This window comes from Tachysurus fulvidraco, chromosome 12 (assembly GCF_022655615.1).
Source record: "Tachysurus fulvidraco isolate hzauxx_2018 chromosome 12, HZAU_PFXX_2.0, whole genome shotgun sequence".
Lineage (NCBI taxonomy): Eukaryota > Metazoa > Chordata > Actinopteri > Siluriformes > Bagridae > Tachysurus > Tachysurus fulvidraco.
The window spans coordinates 23,533,253-23,550,752 of NC_062529.1; the positions used below are offsets into that span (position 1 = coordinate 23,533,253).

Consider the following 17,500-nt stretch of genomic DNA (forward strand, 5'->3'; position numbering starts at 1 on the left):
TTCGAAACCAGAAACAATCAAAATAAAAGGACCTAGATTTCATTCATTGCTAAATGTAGGGTGTCAAAACTTATTCCTTACCCCGTGTGCTGCCCTTATAAAGGACAAAGCTACGAAGCTACGATCATCGTCGAGTCATCTGTATGGATTGAGTTGAACTTCAAATAAAAGATATGTGATATGAGATGTTTTTCACGTCTTCTGTCGAATTTCTTACATTCTTCCAGAATTTAAAAAAACAGAGCCGTCGTCAGAGCGGTGACTCGAACAAACACAAGCTGTTATCACCGAGACCGTGAGATCCGGAGCTTAAAGGTGGCGTCTCCGATTTTTGAGAAATGCTTCAGAAAATTGAGTCGGGCCAAAAACTAAACAGAAATTAGTACAAAACTTTCAGGTGTCTGCTAGTAAGCTGAAGACAGAAAAGAAGTTCGGGGTCGAGCCCAACGATGACCTAAAGCACGCATCCACACGGACAAAGGAACGGCCTAGCCAGAAGAATATCGATGCTCCGTCTGATGGATTCTTGCATGAAAGCGATGAAAGAAAAAGTGGTTTAATCAAATCAAAATGCGCTTTACCGTACTATCAGTTTAGGGGTGTTCATACTTATGCAAGTAGGAGGTACACTGCTTCCCTAAACAATTCATATTGTGGGTGAAAAAAGTCTGACAGGATCACAAAAAATCTATATTCTCACAGGGTGTGTAAACTTTTATACACATCGTAAGCTCTGAGTGTGTGTGTGTGTGTGTGTGTGTGTGCGTGTGTGTGTAAGATATTAAAGAGAATTCTTCTCATTACTGACTGTAATAATTAAGGTATGTTGGCTGGCATGTGAGTCAGATGTGAGAAACCAGTCCAACAGCTGAGTGTGTGTGTGTGTGAGTGTGTGTGTGTGTGTGTGTGTGTGTGTGTGTGTGTGTGTACATGCGTGTGTTCATGTACAGGGTGGAGTTTACAGCCTAAACATTAACCTTTTAAGACCATGATATGTGACATCTGTTAAGTTGATGTCGATCAGGAAGGTCAGGAAGCGTTGTATCAAAAGTTTGCAGAAATAATCGCTCATTGTTTTTGTTCCACTGTTCACTTGGATGTGTATTATACATGTATTGAAACACGATTTCACAACAATACAGTCGATTCTCCAGAGTCTTATTATTGTGCATATTTTATCTCTTCGTGTGTATTGTGTAGTTTCTTGTGAATCATCCAAGGTTGTATAATGTAAGAATTTCATCTGGAAATTCTAAAGTTATCATATGATTTTTTTATAAGAACATGAGAACATGAAGAACTGAATACTCCACATAGACCATAACTTCATCTCAGGATCGAACCCGTTACCCTGGAACAGAGAGTCTGGAAAGGCTACCGGCTTCACCACCAAAATGGGCGCATAAATAAACTAATCTACAATCAATATTATTGTGTTCATTCATTTGTGCGATCTTCCAGCTCCTCATGAGAGATCCCTAGAGGTTTCTAATTGCTGTGATATACAGTATAATATATTAGAGTGGGTCCTGGGTCGACCCCAGGGTATCCGTCCAGAGGGACGTGCCTGGTTTTGCATCCTCATAAAGTTCACCCAGATGTGAGTTCCTCACATTATTGAATTAATTGTACATTACTGCGGTCCCCACATCTCATGATCATATAGGGTTGGGTACATTGTGGATGATACCAAACTACCTGGATCAAGGTTTCATCTCACCAGCACCTGAAGGGAGCATCACAGTCTTGTCCAGAAGATGGACATGATGGAGAAAAATACCAGGAGGGTTACCTTCACCATACTGGAAACCTCTCCAGGTCTTTGAATGAATGAATGAATGAATGAATGAATTGATTAATGAAGTCATTCATTCATTCATTAATTTTCTACCACTTATCCGAACTTCTCGGGTCACGGGGAGCCTGTGTCTATCTCAAGCGTCATTGGGCATCAAGGCAGGATACACCCTGGACGGAGTGCCATCCCATCTCAGGGCAATTAATGAAGTCTATTTATCTCATTTTTTTCCATTGACAGTTCAAGTTTGTGTGTTTTTGCTGCTGAGTTAAACTGGGCCTAAAGTGGGCCTAAAACAGAACCAAGTGGGATACCACATTTTACCCTAGATGATCTCCATTGATGCCAACACCATGGAAAGAAATGATGGATCAAATAAGATCTAAACCAGGAAAGTGTCACATGCTGTGCTCAGGTCCATCACCGATTCTCAGTGAGTTGAGCAGTATTCATTCATTCATTCATCTTCTACCGCTTATCCGAACTTCTCGGGTCACGGGGAGCCTGTGCCTATCTCAGGCATCATCGGGCATCAAGGCAGGATACACCCTGGACGGAGTGCCATCCCATCACAGGGCACACACACACACACACTCTCATACTACGAGCAATTTGAACCTGCAACATGCAAACTCCACACACACAAGGCGGATGTGGGAATCGAACCCCCAACCCTGGAGGTGTGAGGCAAACGTGCTAACCACTAAGCCATCGCGGCCCCCGAGTTGAGCAGTATGTCACAGATTATTTCAGCCAGGACTGATGTCTCATTACTGATTTATCCAGAAATCTGAAATAAAATAACTTTTTTCAAGGTCGGATATAAATCAGAGAGAGAACAGAAGGATTTCTTAAAGAAAGCTATACACCTGCTTGACGAGCTAAAGATTGAGAACAGAACAGTTTAACACTAAACTTCTGAGGGTTTCTCTTCCTTGCTGACTTTAACGAGGATTATATCTTAAAAGACAAAATGCTTATGGAGGCACACCGTAAATCTCTGAGCCGAGGTTAACCGTCAACAGCCCTGATGGGGTCGAAGACAGAATGGTGTTAATGATCAGGCTGAGGTATTAACATTCCAGCACTGAACAGCCTAAATTTGGGTCTGCAAATTTAGTGCCTGTCACCTCACTGTCAAATTCCACCTTCCGCAAAACCATTGTTTGGTCAACTAAGTAAAGGTTAGTAAAGTGGTTAGCTTGTTCGCCTCACATCGCTAGGGTCGGGGTTCGATTCCTGCCTCTGCCTTGTGTGTGTGGAGTTTGCATGTTCTCCCCGTGCCTCGGGGGTTTCCTCCGGGTACTCCGGTTTCCTCCCCCGGTCCAAAGACATGCATGGTAGGTTGATTGGCATCTCTGGAAAATTGTCCGTAGTGTGTGATTGCGTGGGTGAATGAGAGTGTGTGTGCCCTGTGATGGGTTAGCACTCCGTCCAGGGTGTATCCTGCCTTGATGCCCGATGACGCCTGAGACAGGCACAGGCTCCCCGTGACCCGAGAAGTTCAAACTCCACACACACAAGGCGGAGGCGGGAATCGAACCCCCAACCCTGAAGGTGTGAGGCGAACGTGCTAACCAGTAAGCCACCGTGCCCCCCAGTAATATTGCACGTTTTTCAAAATTTCTGTTACTGCACATGTTTAAAATACTTTGTTACTTTGTTATTGTTTGTTATTGCAGTTAAACCGTAATAACCGTGTGTATTATGGTGACTGTTTCACTGGGAGCATCTGATCGTAAAGTCTTATAGCAGCAGGAGAAAAGAGTGTCTGTATCGCTCCTTCAGACACTTAGGATGTAACAGTCTGTCACTGAAGGAGCTGCTCAGAGCTGAAAACGTTTCATACAGGGGGTGAGAGTCGTTCTCCAGCAATGATGATAGTTTTGCTAGCATTCTCCATTCTCCCACCTCCTGTACAGTGTCCAGAGGTATATTACAGTTCAATATTAGAGTTCCTGTTCTATTCTGTTGGTATCTATGTGACTGTGGAAAAAGTACAAAAAGCCCTTAAGGCACTCAGAGGGCTTGTAAAACTGGGGACATGTCCCAGGATTGATAGGAACCGTGTAATCAGTGATATTACAGAGTGACAGATGGTGTTTAGTGAAGAACCATGTTGTTGGTCTAGAAGACAGGGACAAAGTATAAGTTATACTTATATAAAGTATACTGGACTTAAAGGGAACATGAAACATAGCCTTGTGGACCATCATGGACATGTTGAGACTCTGAAGACTCTCTTGTTAAGAACCATCGTGGACATGTTAAGACTCTTTTTAACACTAACAAACTGCTACATGAATGTTAAGTAGGATCGAAACTAGGGCTGGGCGATAAAACGATAACGATATGTTTCGCGATAGACACGTGATATCAATAAAAAATGTGTTCGATAAAACGTTCAATAATTTTTATTCTACGTCGGAAGAAAACAGAGGTTGAGAAGCAAGTTTGATTGCATTAACAAAGGCACTCGCTCTCTGGTAACCTAGCAACGTAGGAAGTGACACACAATTATGCCAAAACAGCCAATCATGTAACAGTATCCTATTTGGTTGCGCAATATCGTTGTCTCGTGCTGGGCTGCTGGATTCCTCTTCAGTAACCGGCAACCGATAAGCAGAAAATGAACCGCAGCGAGCGAGGATATTGTAAATAAAAGAGGAAAAGTCAGTTACTTTTTCATATTTCTGCAGGTTTTATAGTTCAAACAATGTTACTGTACAGTATCGGGTTTGTGTTATACATTACACGTGTATCTCAGTGTACCTCAGTTTTATTTATGTTTACAAAACACTTTATTCACCAGAAGGTGAACAGCTAGTGAACTTCCGAGCAGCACTAAACATGCACTAAATTCATTTTGCACCTTAAACGTTAAGAGATCATTTTTAAGTGTTCATTGTGACTTTAGACTTATGTTTACATTATAATTATTCGAGTTTTCAAAGAAGTTTAAGTTTACAATAAAAATGATTAAATGTAATATATTTTTCTCCTGGTCCTTATTTTAAATGGGTCATAAAAAAAATCAATAATTATCGATATGACCGATATGAAACACTGATATCGTGATACAGTTTTCAGTCGTATCGCCCAGCCCTAATCTAAGACAATGACAGAACTGTCTGTCTCTGTCTTTTGTAGGTGTCGTACAATAATCAACATCCGGTACAACCCCGTTGACTTCCGGTCCCAAATCTTATTGGATGAATTTTAGGAATTACAAATATTTAGGTATTTATATTTATTTGCCTGATTAGAATGATTATCTATTTTGTGATGGTTTTTTGGTTAATATTATTATAACATGGATATTTAAGACTTTTAGCTCTTTATTTTGTCTGTATATGCTGTAGTAACTGAATTCTCAAATCAAATAGTATATGTTTTTATATTTTTTTAATCTTTAAATAGACTGTACCTTCGAGATCTGATAGATTTGTTATTTTTCACCTACTGAATGTTCTTTATAAAGTTTTATAAACTGCAGCGTAGGTTTGGTTTATACAGGGGATTTTTTTTAAGGATGAATTTTGCTCAGGCGAGTGAGACAGCTAGCTTGGGGGGGGGGGCTTGTGGAGACGTGCAGAGGAAAAATGCGCGTTATAGAAGAAAGAGGCGGATCGGTGTGCGCATGCGCAGTGCGTAGTGACGGACATGTTGAGTTCGGTAGCAGTGGAGGCTTCGTGTAGTGTTTCGGTGCGCGTCTCCGCCCGCGGTGTTTGCACCGACAACCCCGGGGTTTGAGCGACAACAAAACAGCCATGAACTCGGGCTTGGATCTGTCACGGCGGAACCCGCAGGAGGATTTCGAGCTGATCCAGAGGATCGGGAGCGGAACCTACGGCGATGTGTATAAGGTGATAACAACAACAACAACAACAACAACAACACCACCATCATCATCATCACAACTCCCTGTCGGATTTAACGCGTTGTGTGTCGCTGATGTGGAGCAAAATAAACCTCCTGTTTGGATGGTGACATCAGCTACAACTGTCAGAGGAGCTTCTGTGCTTGTTTACAGCGGGATGTGTGTTTGTGTGGCGCACAGGACGCGTCCCAAATGCGTCTGTACATGGTGCACTGGACAGGGAGCCTTCGTTTATATCCCCTTACAAGAGCGTTTATGTGGGAAGTTGTATCAGCTGATGTAGGAGCTGAATCCAATCCCACCTGGACCCTATTGCACATGTAGGGCACTACAGCAGGTAGTTTATACACTAGTGCACTACAGCAGGTAGTTTATACACTCTAGTGCACTACAGCAGGTATCTTATACATTCTAGTGCACTACAGCAGGTAGTTTATACACTAGTGCACTACAGCAGGTAGTTTATACACTAGTGCACTACAGCAGGTAGTTTATACACTGTAGTGCACTACAGCAGGTAGTTTATACACTGTAGTGCACTACAGCAGGTAGTTTATACACTGTAGTGCACTACAGCAGGTAGTTTATACACTGTAGTGCACTACAGCAGGTAGTTTATACACTGTAGTGCACTACAGCAGGTAGTTTATACACTGTAGTGCACTACAGCAGGTAGTTTATACACTGTAGTGCACTACAGCAGGTAGTTTATACACTGTAGTGCACTACAGCAGGTAGTTTATACACTGTAGTGCACTACAGCAGGTATCTTATACACTCTAGTGCACTACAGCAGGTAGTTTATACACTGTAGTGCACTACAGCAGGTAGTTTATACACTGTAGTGCACTACAGCAGGTAGTTTATACACTGTAGTGCACTACAGCAGGTAGTTTATACACTGTAGTGCACTACAGCAGGTAGTTTATACACTGTAGTGCACTACAGCAGGTAGTTTATACACTGTAGTGCACTACAGCAGGTAGTTTATACACTGTAGTGCACTACAGCAGGTAGTTTATACACTGTAGTGCACTACAGCAGGTAGTTTATACACTGTAGTGCACTACAGCAGGTATCTTAAAGTTATGTAGTGCACTAGGCAGAGTGTGTAAGCTGTTGGTTCATCACATTTCAAGTGCATAGTGCACTTATTGATGTGCACTGCTGATCTGCTGTATTTAGTGCACTAGGTAGGGTTTTAAGTTTGTTACCCATATAGTGCAGTACATCAGTTGTACACTATGTAGTGCTCATAGATACGAAGGACCCCTTACACTTTAGTTTGACTGTCTAGTGCACTAGGTATGGTGTATAACAATATATCTAGCACACTTGTATATGTAATACAGAATAATTGGACCCTTATAAATATTTTGGCTGTAAATTGGACTGTCTAGTGCACTAGGTAGAGTGTGTATATGTATTAGGGAGTGACTGGACCCTTATGCGTACTTAGACTTTTTGTGCACTAGGTAGTGTGAGCAAGGTGTTACTTCATCATATCTAGTGTACCTGTATATGTAAGTGCACAACGTTGTTCACTATATAGTGCACTTATTTTGGATGTAGGGAAATATTTGACCCTCTGTATATTAATTTGGGTGCCAGACTCACAGCGCACTAGTTAGTGTGTGTAAGGTCCAGTTTAACAATATTTAGTTTTTAATATTTAGGAACATTAGACGTCAGTTTCAGTTTGTTTTTGGTTCTGGGCTGAATCTTAAACCTCTCTTTACTGGACATGTAGTGCATAATCAGGAAGTAAGGAGTGATTGGACCCATTAGACAATAAATCGAATGTCTGTTGGACTTTTATTGCACTAGGCAGGAAGTTTCTTAGACATATAATCCTCTGCACTGTGTATTAGTACTACCTAGTATACTTACATTAGTAGTAGGGTGCGATACATTTGTTTGACTTCTTGTTGGAGATTTAGTGCACTAGATAGTGTGTGTAAGGAGTTATTTTGTCATTAGTGCACTTTTGTATGTAGTGTGGAGTTATTGCTCTGGGTAAATTGGGTATTTAGTGCACTTCATACAGTGTGTAAGGTGTTTTAGAAGTTCTTTATATTCCTATATATATGTTAAAGGTGGGGTCTCCGTTGTTTGAGAAACGCTTCAGAAAATTGCGTTGGGCCGCCAAACAAAACTAACGTGTAGCCAATGAGCAGAAAGGGGCGTGTCTTGTCAATATGGCCAGAGAGAGTGTTCGCATTTGTGACGTTAGCAGAAAGCGGTTTTAACATTGACATGGGGGATAAAAACAAAGAAAGAAAGACTTACGATAAGGCAAGAAGTAGGACGTGTTAATATAGGATCAGCTTTCCAGCGCTGGAGAGAACTGAAGGAGCAGGAAGTCGGCCACATATTCACAGATTGGAGTTTCCCGAGTCAATAACTCCTGAGCTAAACGCTGTTACTACACAAATAACACCTCTTTTCTATCGTAGTAATGTAGAGAGGCAGCTACAACCGCGTTTTGTGTAGTAACAGCGTTTAGCTCAGGAGTTATCGACTCGGGAAACTCCGACCTGTGAATATGTGGCCGACTTTACTTAAGACGCCGAGGCGCTTTTTTCCTTCTCGATAGGTGAGTAACGTTGGTTTTGCTTTGTTACACAGAACTAATATATGCCTTTGTCCTTTACATCATTATGCTTGTGTGGCATTTTTGCTTGTTTGTTTATCTACAATCGTATTGTTCTTCCCTTCAGCTATGATAAAGACACATTTCTTTCTGTTAGTCGCCTGGGTTATGTATGTATGTGTGGGCGGAGCTATCGATACAGGGGTGGGACCCGTTTGGGTTAGGGGCGTGTTTGTTTGGTGATTTTATATGGCAACATTGGCTTTCAAACAACGGAGACCCCACCTTTAAAGGAATGATTGGAGCCTTGTACGTAATTTGACATGATTTAACACACTAAGTAGGGTGCATAAGGTTTAAAGAACTTAGGGGACCATTTGATTGTGGGTACAGGGATGTTTTTTGGAAATGGCATGCTAGGTTTTTTAGGGCACTAGTTAGGTTGCAGAAGTGGGTATTTCTCATCATGTAGTGTGACTGAAGTTGGACGTCAGTGAGGACAGACATCTAAATTTGGACACAGGACTGTGAACTGCATAGGGTCCATTTAATAATTGTATAACACTTGTAATTTTTAGTGCACTTTGTAGGGTAAGTGAACGATGTCATTTGGAGTTTAGCCACTTTGGACTAGGACTTAGAGATGCAGCCATTTGACTTGACTTCTAGGGCTATATAGGGTAAAGGGGCTTTTGTTATGCACCTAGAGTGAAAATACCCTCCGTAGTGTACTTAGATTGGACGTACAGAGCCGTCGGTCCACATACAGCTAGTTTAGACCGGCTTTTGGATTTTTTTTGTGTGCAATAGGTAGTGTATATTATTATACCTAGCGCACTTGTATGTTGATTTTAAAAGGTCAAATACTTTCTTACTTCCTGTTTATCTGCATTTCATACATCATAAAATAAAGTAACAAGCAACCAGATTCATGACCGAAGGATCCGGTCACTTCCTAATCAGATTCTGATTCTGATTCTGATTCTGATTCTGATTAGGAAGCGACCGGATCCCTCAGACTCGACTCGGTCGGTTATTACGTTCTGTTATGACACATGAAGTGCAGAGAAACAGGAAGTAAGGAACTATTTGACCTTTTAATACACCTAAGAGTGTTTATTCTTTCCAATGATACTTAGTGCACTTGTATAGGAAGGTCGAGAGTCATTTAGGGGTCACGTTTTGGGCCGTATCGGTACAGTTTTTAGTCCTGAGCTTCCTCTGAAGTCTTTTAGTCTTTAGTGCACTACAGTAGGTAGGGATCAGAAGCTGGAATCAGAAGTAAGGAGTCATTTGGTGTTCATTTAGAGAAGGCTGACCAAGTTTGGGCCAAATGTCCTACACTGAATATTAAACAGTTTTTAATTTCCTACGTCATGTGGTGCACTGAATTAAGTCATTTGGGACACAGCCAGAGCGAGTTAGGTGAATGTTTGAAGTGCACTACAAAACACTTAGGTGTTTTTTTCATGACATATGTAGTTATTAATAGTTTGTATAGGAACTGGGGGCACGGTGGCTTAGTGGTTAGCACGTTCGCCTCACACCTCCAGGGTTGGGGGTTCGATTCCCACCTCCGCCTTGTGTGTGTGGAGTTTGCATGTTCTCCCCGTGCCTCGGGGGGTTTCCTCCGGGTACTCCGGTTTCCTCCCCCGGTCCAAAGACATGCATGGTAGGTTGATTGGCATCTCTGGAAAATAGTGTGTGAGTGTGTGAGTGAATAAGAGTGTGTGTGTGCCCTGCGATGGGTTGGCACTCCGTCCAGGGTGTATTATCTTCTATTTAGTGTACTATATGTCTGCTGAGGACTAATGTAAGACAAAAGTTGCCCCTGTGATGCAAAATCCTATTTATATTCTCTCTGGCCAAATACCAAATGATGCTTTAGTTCCTATAGAAGTACACTACAGCCTGTGCAGTGGACTATATGTCCCGTGGGGAGAAATGATTTTGACGAGACGAGTACAGGGCAACGGTGAAAGATGGGGCCCAAATAGATAGCATTAAGTTCATGTCTGGCTACATACCAAATGTGTCTTTACTTTCTGTAGATGTGCACTAGCTTCTACACCAACGCAATGTCCACTGACGAGGAAGTAAAAGGTAACAAATCTGCCCCAAACTGTTATTTATTTATACTCTCTCTGGCTGAATACCAAATGACACACTGCTTCCTTCAGAAGTGCACTAGACTCCATACCCTACATAGTGCACTATGTGTCCAGTGAGAAGGAATTCATGACGAGACAGGACATTTATTATTATTATTATTATTATTATTATTATTATTATTATTATTATTATCTTAAGTCCATTCTCTGGCTGAATACCAAATGACACCCTGCTTCCTTTAGAAGTGCACTAGACTCCATACCCTACATAGTGCACTACGTGTCCAGTGAGGAGGAATGTAAGACAAGACAAATAAAAGGAAAAGACAACAAAAAAAAGTCTATTGTCTTTATACCAAATGACACACAAGGGGGATTTGGCCCTGATTGCTATTTTTTCCTCACGTTCTGCCCGGAGAGCAAACGCCACCTTACTGCCCTTAGAAGTGCACTAGACTCTGCACTCTACATTGTGCGTGTTATAGCTAGTCGGGAGGCGTTTAAGACAAGATAGCTGAAATAAAAAGGTGACAGATTTGACCCAAATTGCTTTTTTTAGGTCCACTCTCTGGCTGAATACCAAATGACACGTTACTTTCTATGGAAGTGCACCAATGTCTGTATCCCACATAGTGCACTACTGCCCTACTAATTTAGAACCAGTTCTTTCTTTTTCCACAGCCAAAGTTCCGGCTCCGAACCAGGAAAAGTGGTTCTTAAGTAGCACCAAAACGTTGCTGGTCTAGACTTAAGAACTGCTTGTGTCATGAGCTGGGGGCGGAGCTGGGGGCGGGGCTACTGTTGGCGCGTTTGATAATGTACCTTAAGTATACTAATGTTTAATACACTTTTACTAGACCGCGATATGATACATTATCAGCACACATGATAGTAGTTAGCTACATGCTAAGGCTAACTTTTTTTCTGTGTTAACGATAAAATAACGTTATGTACTTTATCGATTACAACCTCCGTTTATACAGATTACACGGAGCCGCACGTACACGTTTTATTCGCCTCGTTTGGATGCCGATGTAGGTTCGCAAAGCCATGAGCATTAACAGTAAAGCAACATCCGCTATTGTTGTTGTTGTTGTTGTTGTTGTGTTTGCCGCTGCTGTGCTAACGTTGCTGTGTAACGTGACACGTATACAGTGACGTCACACTCGACGCTGTGATGTTCTCTAGCCGGTGGAAAGGCAAACCGGTTCTTAGAAGGTTCGCCAGTGGAACCAACTTTGCACCGGCACTAGCGCTAGCTCTGAACCAGCACCCGGTTCTTTTTGGTGGAAAAGGGACAAATAAAAGGAAAAGACAACAAAAAGTTTAATGTCTTTATACCAAATGACACACAAGGGGAATTTGTCCTAGTTTGCTATTTTTTCCCCTCCCGTTCTGCCCGAATAGCGAACGCCACCTTACTGCCTCTGCACTCTACATTGTGCGTATTATAGCTAGTCAGGAGACATTTAAGACAAGATAGCTGAAATAAAAAGGTGACAGATTTGACCCAAATTGCTTTTTTTTTTTTTTTTAGGTCCACTCTCTGGCTGAATACCAAATGACACGTCACTTTCTATATGTGTCCAGTGAGAAGCAATTCATGACCAGACAGGACGTTATTATTATTTTTAGGTCCACTCTCTGGCTGAATACCAAATGACACGTCACTTTCTATATGTGTCCAGTGAGAAGCAATTCATGACCAGACAGGACGTTATTATTATTTTAAGTCCATTCTCTGGCTAATACCAAATGACACCTTACTTACTTACTTAAAAAGTGCCCCAGCTTCCACACCCTACTAGAGCAGTATGCAGGGTTCAGGACATAGAGAGGCTTTTGGGATTTAAGCCACATTTGTCATCATTTTTTTTATCTGGAATATGCACCCTATGTAGTGAACTGTGGTTTTGTTACAATCGTACGTTATCTAGTATTTAGGGCTGGTGAAGTAAACAAGAGTGAATTGAGGACACAGGCTGCTTTTAAAAGACGAAGACAACGATGCGCTGACTGCGTAGTGGCAGATGGTGACTACCGAGGGGGGTGGGTGTGTGTGTTTGTGTTTGTGTGTGTGTGTGTGTGTGTGTGTGTGTGTGTGTGTGTGTGTGTGTGTGTGTGTGTGAGAGAGATATTCTTGTGAGAAAGTCAGGGTAAAGACGTGCGATGTAATCAAACCCTCTGCACGTAGGGAAGAAACTATGTGTGTGACTTCCTCTGTGGGTGGGAAATGCCTCAGCCTCGGGATGCAAGAGTGTGTGTGTGTGTGTGTGTGTAGAAACTTACAGACATGTGCACAAAGTTGAGCTTTATCCATCCTGTTTGCTCCTAATTGTTCCCATTTCCTCATTTTTGTGGTGTGTGTGTGTGTGTGTGTGTGTGTGTGTGTGTGTGTGTGTGTGTGTGTGTTCGTTCCCTCAGCACTTTGCCAACCGTAACATGGACTCTGCTCCTTTAAAATGCCAGAGTTTTGGCTGGCGAGCTGGAGGCTGAAAACATGTTAATTTTATAACCAGCATTAAAAGAATCCACCTAAAAACTGCCTCATTTTGGAATCTCCTCCTGTGGTCATCAGGAATGTCTCAAAACATTTGTTTTTAATTTTTATTTTCTTTTTTACACAGTGCAAACAAAACCCCGATCACGTTTAGCCACCCCAACCAAAATCAGGAAAAACCTCACACATCCTGAGCACGACCCGTGCTCGTCCTTGTAGTAATGCGGCTCGGCCGCCACGTTTTTGTATAGTGTGCCAATACTTTTGCCATAATCGAATGGATAGTCTTTCTAGTCTAAGTTCGGCAGCGTAATTAGAGTAAAGATTTAGTATAAAATCGCAGTAAATTTACACCGTCTCCGTATTAGCCCAGGAAAAGTTCCCGCAAACGATTTAGAAATGAACGAATCGGTTTGACAAACGAAGTCCGACGTCGTTATTGCGAACGTATTATCGTACACCGTAACTAATGGAAAATGCTCTCATTTGATTGGCTCTCACATTTAATTGGTCAGAAGGTTTTCTAGGAGCTCTGGCGTGCGCTACTATTTATATAACGTGCTAATATGATACCGTTTCTAGCGCTAACCGCTCATTCAGAGGGAAATGTATATAAAACATATATAGAGTTTATTTATTTGTTTGTTTGTTTGTATTCTTTGTTTAAACTTGTAGATACGGTGATTTTTTAAAAATTTTTATTGGAATCGTGTCAGGTTCTTCAGCCGGTTCTAACTGAACTCGGCGTGTCGAGTTTGGCGAAGATATTAAGTGACGGCTCGGGTAACGCACGTCTTTAGCGAGCCTCAGATTTTAAAAACAACATGTCGAGTCATGCGAAAGCGGCACGTGGTCGACGGAGGGAATAAGGTGTGGATTTGGACACGTCCCAGGTCGAGTCTATGCGGATGGGATGGAAAACAACCAGAGCAGATCTTTCTGGTCTTGTGTAAGAATGTAGACGATGTTGCTCTGTAGCAATAACCGGTGTGTCGTCATGACGTGCTAGCGGACATCGTAGCGAACTTCCAGACACTTCATTTAAACACACACGAGACAAACAGGATTGTATTTATTTATTTATTTATTTATTTATTTATTTATTTATTTATTTATTTATTTATTTATTAAAGGTTTGTGGTTGATTTGTAGGTCACATGACCATAACATGGATGTAGTCTAGAAACTTCTGGACATGTTCTAGAAACCTCTCCGACATCCTTTTAAAAAATAACACTTTTATATTCAAATCAGCGCCAACGCACAATAGAAAGGAGTGAACGCTCTTCCTGGAGCGTCTTCATGCCGAAGCCAACTGTTTTCCCCACAGGATGCGACGCCGTTTGTCGTTTCAGACAGGATACGTGACCCGTTTTTTTCTGCCGCTCGGTTCCAATAAAATAGTCAGTTCTGGTATCGTGACATCAGGATCCGTGCGGTTTAGCCGTACGTCGGGTGCTCGGTTCGTTGTCGACTGCGAGTGACGGTAGCAGATTAGATGAGAGATGTCTCTGCAGTGGTGGAGAGGCTTTGTAATGTTTACTGGAGTTATAAATAGAAAGGGTTTTATGTGATAAGGTCTAAGAGTTTTCTTCTTCTGTGAGCTTTTTCATCAGCTCAGGAGTGCATGTGGTGTTAATTTGATTCGATTCTTTTTCAGAGACTTGATTGATTCCCTTTTGGAGGATTCTGAGTTATGTTTTAGTTTCGGTTCAGGGGGGTTTGATTCTGATTTAGAGGGTTGCAATTTGATTAGATTTCGAATGCAGTGGGTTACGTTTCCAGTGTATTTCGATTCGAATCGTTAAGATTCGATCCGATTCAGAGGTGTCGCGTGTCAATTCGGTTACAAAGGTTTGATTTAGATTGACAGTTTAATTCAGCTCTGATTCGGTGTGTCGTGAATTTGATTCTGATTCATGGGGTTACTATTTGATTCAGATTCACAGTGGTTTCAATTTAGTTTATTTCTGATTCAGTGAGTCATGAATTTGATTCTTACCTTTTGATTTAGATTCACAGTGGTTTCAATTTAGTTTATTTTTGACTCAGTGAGTCATGAATTAGATTCTGAATCAAGGGGTTACTATCTGACTCAGATTCACAGTGGTTTCAAATCAGTTCAGATCTGATTGAGCGGGTTATGAATTCGATTCTGATTCAGGGGATTACTATTTGATTCATATCCAAAGTGGTTTTAATTTAGTTTACTTCAGATTCAGTGAGTCATGAATTTGATTCTTACTATTTGATTCAGATTCGAAGTGGTTTCAATTGAAAGCCAATTTTGTGATTTGACTCGTTGCTGATTCATTTCAAGTGTCATTTGATTTAGGAGAGAAATTTCAGTTTTATTCAGATTCACAGGGCTTGGATTCGATTCCGGTTCAGAGGATTCCGATTCTATTCGATTTACATGGTAATAATTCGGCCGCGTCTGTGGATAAACAGTGTGATCTGATGCTGTACCCCTGGTTCGAGTTGTGTGTTATAGGAAATGATGGGAAAAGACTGTTCAAAGCTCCTGGAGGCAACACACCTGATGTGCATTTAAACCAGGGTTGGGGGGTCGATTCCCGCCTCCGCCTTGTGTGTGTGGAGTTTGCATGTTCTCCCCGTGCCTCGGGGGTTTCCTCCGGGTACTCCGGTTTCCTCCCCCGGTCCAAAGACATGCATGGTAGGTTGATTGGCATCTCTGGAAAATTGTCCGTAGTGTGTGAGTGTGTGAGTGAATGAGAGTGTGTGTGTGCCCTGTGATGGGTTGGCACTCCGTCCATGGTGTATCCTGCCTCGATGCCCGATGACGCCTGAGATAGGCACAGGCTCCCCGTGACCCGAGGTAGTTCGGATAAGCGGTAGGGAATGAGTGAGGGAGTGAGAGTGCTACTTTTTCATCTTACGAATCACAAAGGTCTTTATTAAAACCCTCACAGCGCTCCCAAACGGCAGCTTTTAAAACAGATAGGTTGCTGGTTTTAGATCTTACCACATCTACGCTCACTTTCTGAAAGTCAACATGGCTTTCAGATCTTCTACGTAATATCTTTTTAATCATGAGTTTATTATATTAAATAATTAAAAAACACAGCCCGAGCAAGCCTAGGAATAACGACGGCCGCAGCCTCTACACATGACCAAGCCTGCGGCATTCGGTCTGCTAGCGTGAACTCGGTCTAGAATTAATCGTTCCCTAACCACGATTGCTGGCTGGTGGAAACGAAGCGATAAAGGGAATGTTCCTTCCTTATCCTTTCTTTTTCCATCCCTATGTCTGGTGACCTCATCAATGACCTCAGATCTGCTGTTCTGGTAGACTGGTGTTTCTCAGTGAAGCCTCACAGAAACACCATTGTGAGTGTGTGTGTGTGAGTGTGTGTGTGAGTGTGTGTGTGAGTGTGTGTGTGAGTGTGTGTGTGAGTGTGTGTGTGAGTGTGTGTGTGAGTGTGTGTGTGAGTGTGTGTGTGAGTGTGTGTGTGAGTGTGAGTGAGTGTGTGAGTGTGAGTGAGTGAGTGTGTGAGTGTGTGAGTGTGTGAGTGTGTGAGTGAGTGAGTGTGTGAGTGTGTGAGTGAGTGAGTGAGTGAGTGTGTGAGTGTGTGAGTGAGTGAGTGTGTGAGTGTGTGAGTGTCCATTTTCTTTTCATCATCACTTTGATATACGTTTTTGCATCACAGGACAACAAGAACTTTTCACCTCCTTATGAAATTGTGGACAGAACAAAACCTTTACTAAACTCGGTTTACTGTAAATGTTCCTCCAGCACAACAGACCTCCAGCACAACAGACCTCCAGCACAACAGACCTCCAGCACAACAGACCTCCAGCACAACAGACCTCCAGCACAACAGACCTCCAGCACAACAGACCTCCAGTCTCGGTTCACTTACGATCCAGGATTATGATTCGGTTCACTTACAATTTTGGGTTATGATTCGGTTCACTTACGATTTAGGGTTATGATTCGGTTCACTTTAGATCCAAGATTATGATTCGGTTTACTTTAGATCCAGGATTATGATTCGGTTCACTTTAGATCCAAGATTATGATTCGGTTTACTTTAGATCCAGGATTATGATTCGGTTCACTTTAGATCCAAGATTATGATTCGGTTTACTTTAGATCCAGGATTATGATTCGGTTCACTTTAGATCTAAGATTATGATTCGGTTCACTTTAAATCCAAGATTATGATTCGGTTCACTTTAAATCCAAGATTATGATTCGGTTTACTTTAGATCCGGGATTATGATTCGGTTCACTTACGATCCAAGATTATGATTCGGTTCACTTACGATCCGGGATTATGATTCGGTTCACTTTAGATCCAAAATTATGATTCGGTTTACTTTAGATCCGGGATTATGATTCGGTTCACTTACGATCCAAGATTATGATTCGGTTCACTTACGATCCAGGATTATGATTCGGTTCACTTACGATCCAGGATTATGATTCGGTTCTTTTATGATTCAGTTAAATCCTTTTAAGTCATTACAATTTGTATTCTGGTTTTGGGGATTTGATTTGATTCTGATTCAGTTGTTTACAATGCAATTCTGATTGGGGTTAAAATTTACATTTTATTTACTAGTTGCGATTCAGTTCTATTGAATTTCTTAA

General features: G+C 41.8%; 2 protein-coding genes across 11 annotated transcripts in view; both read left to right on the top strand.

Moving 5' to 3' along the window:
• The window catches only part of thumpd2 (THUMP domain containing 2), a 6,219-nt gene extending 6,029 nt beyond the window's left edge, over positions 1–190 (top strand). For all 3 annotated transcript variants that reach the window (XM_027143717.2, XM_027143716.2, XM_047821970.1), the window contains one exon: positions 1–190. This exon is cut by the window's left edge and continues 486 nt beyond it. The gene's annotated coding sequence lies outside the window, so the exon portion shown is untranslated.
• Positions 191–5,423: 5,233 nt separating this feature from the next.
• Positions 5,424–17,500, top strand: part of map4k3b (mitogen-activated protein kinase kinase kinase kinase 3b) — a 43,664-nt gene continuing 31,587 nt past the window's right edge. For 5 of the 8 annotated variants that reach the window (XM_047821954.1, XM_047821957.1, XM_047821956.1 and 2 more), the window contains exons 1-2: positions 5,508–5,664; positions 16,640–17,500. The exon at positions 16,640–17,500 is cut by the window's right edge and continues 692 nt beyond it. Coding sequence is in view for 2 of the 8 variants with exons in the window: in XM_027143688.2 (XP_026999489.1) it covers positions 5,569–5,664 (96 nt within the window). In the remaining 6 variants the exon portion in view is untranslated. Of the gene's footprint in view, positions 5,665–9,260; positions 9,349–16,639 lie in introns of those variants that run through there. The other 3 variants (XM_027143688.2, XM_027143692.2, XM_027143695.2) reach the window with 2 other exon arrangements.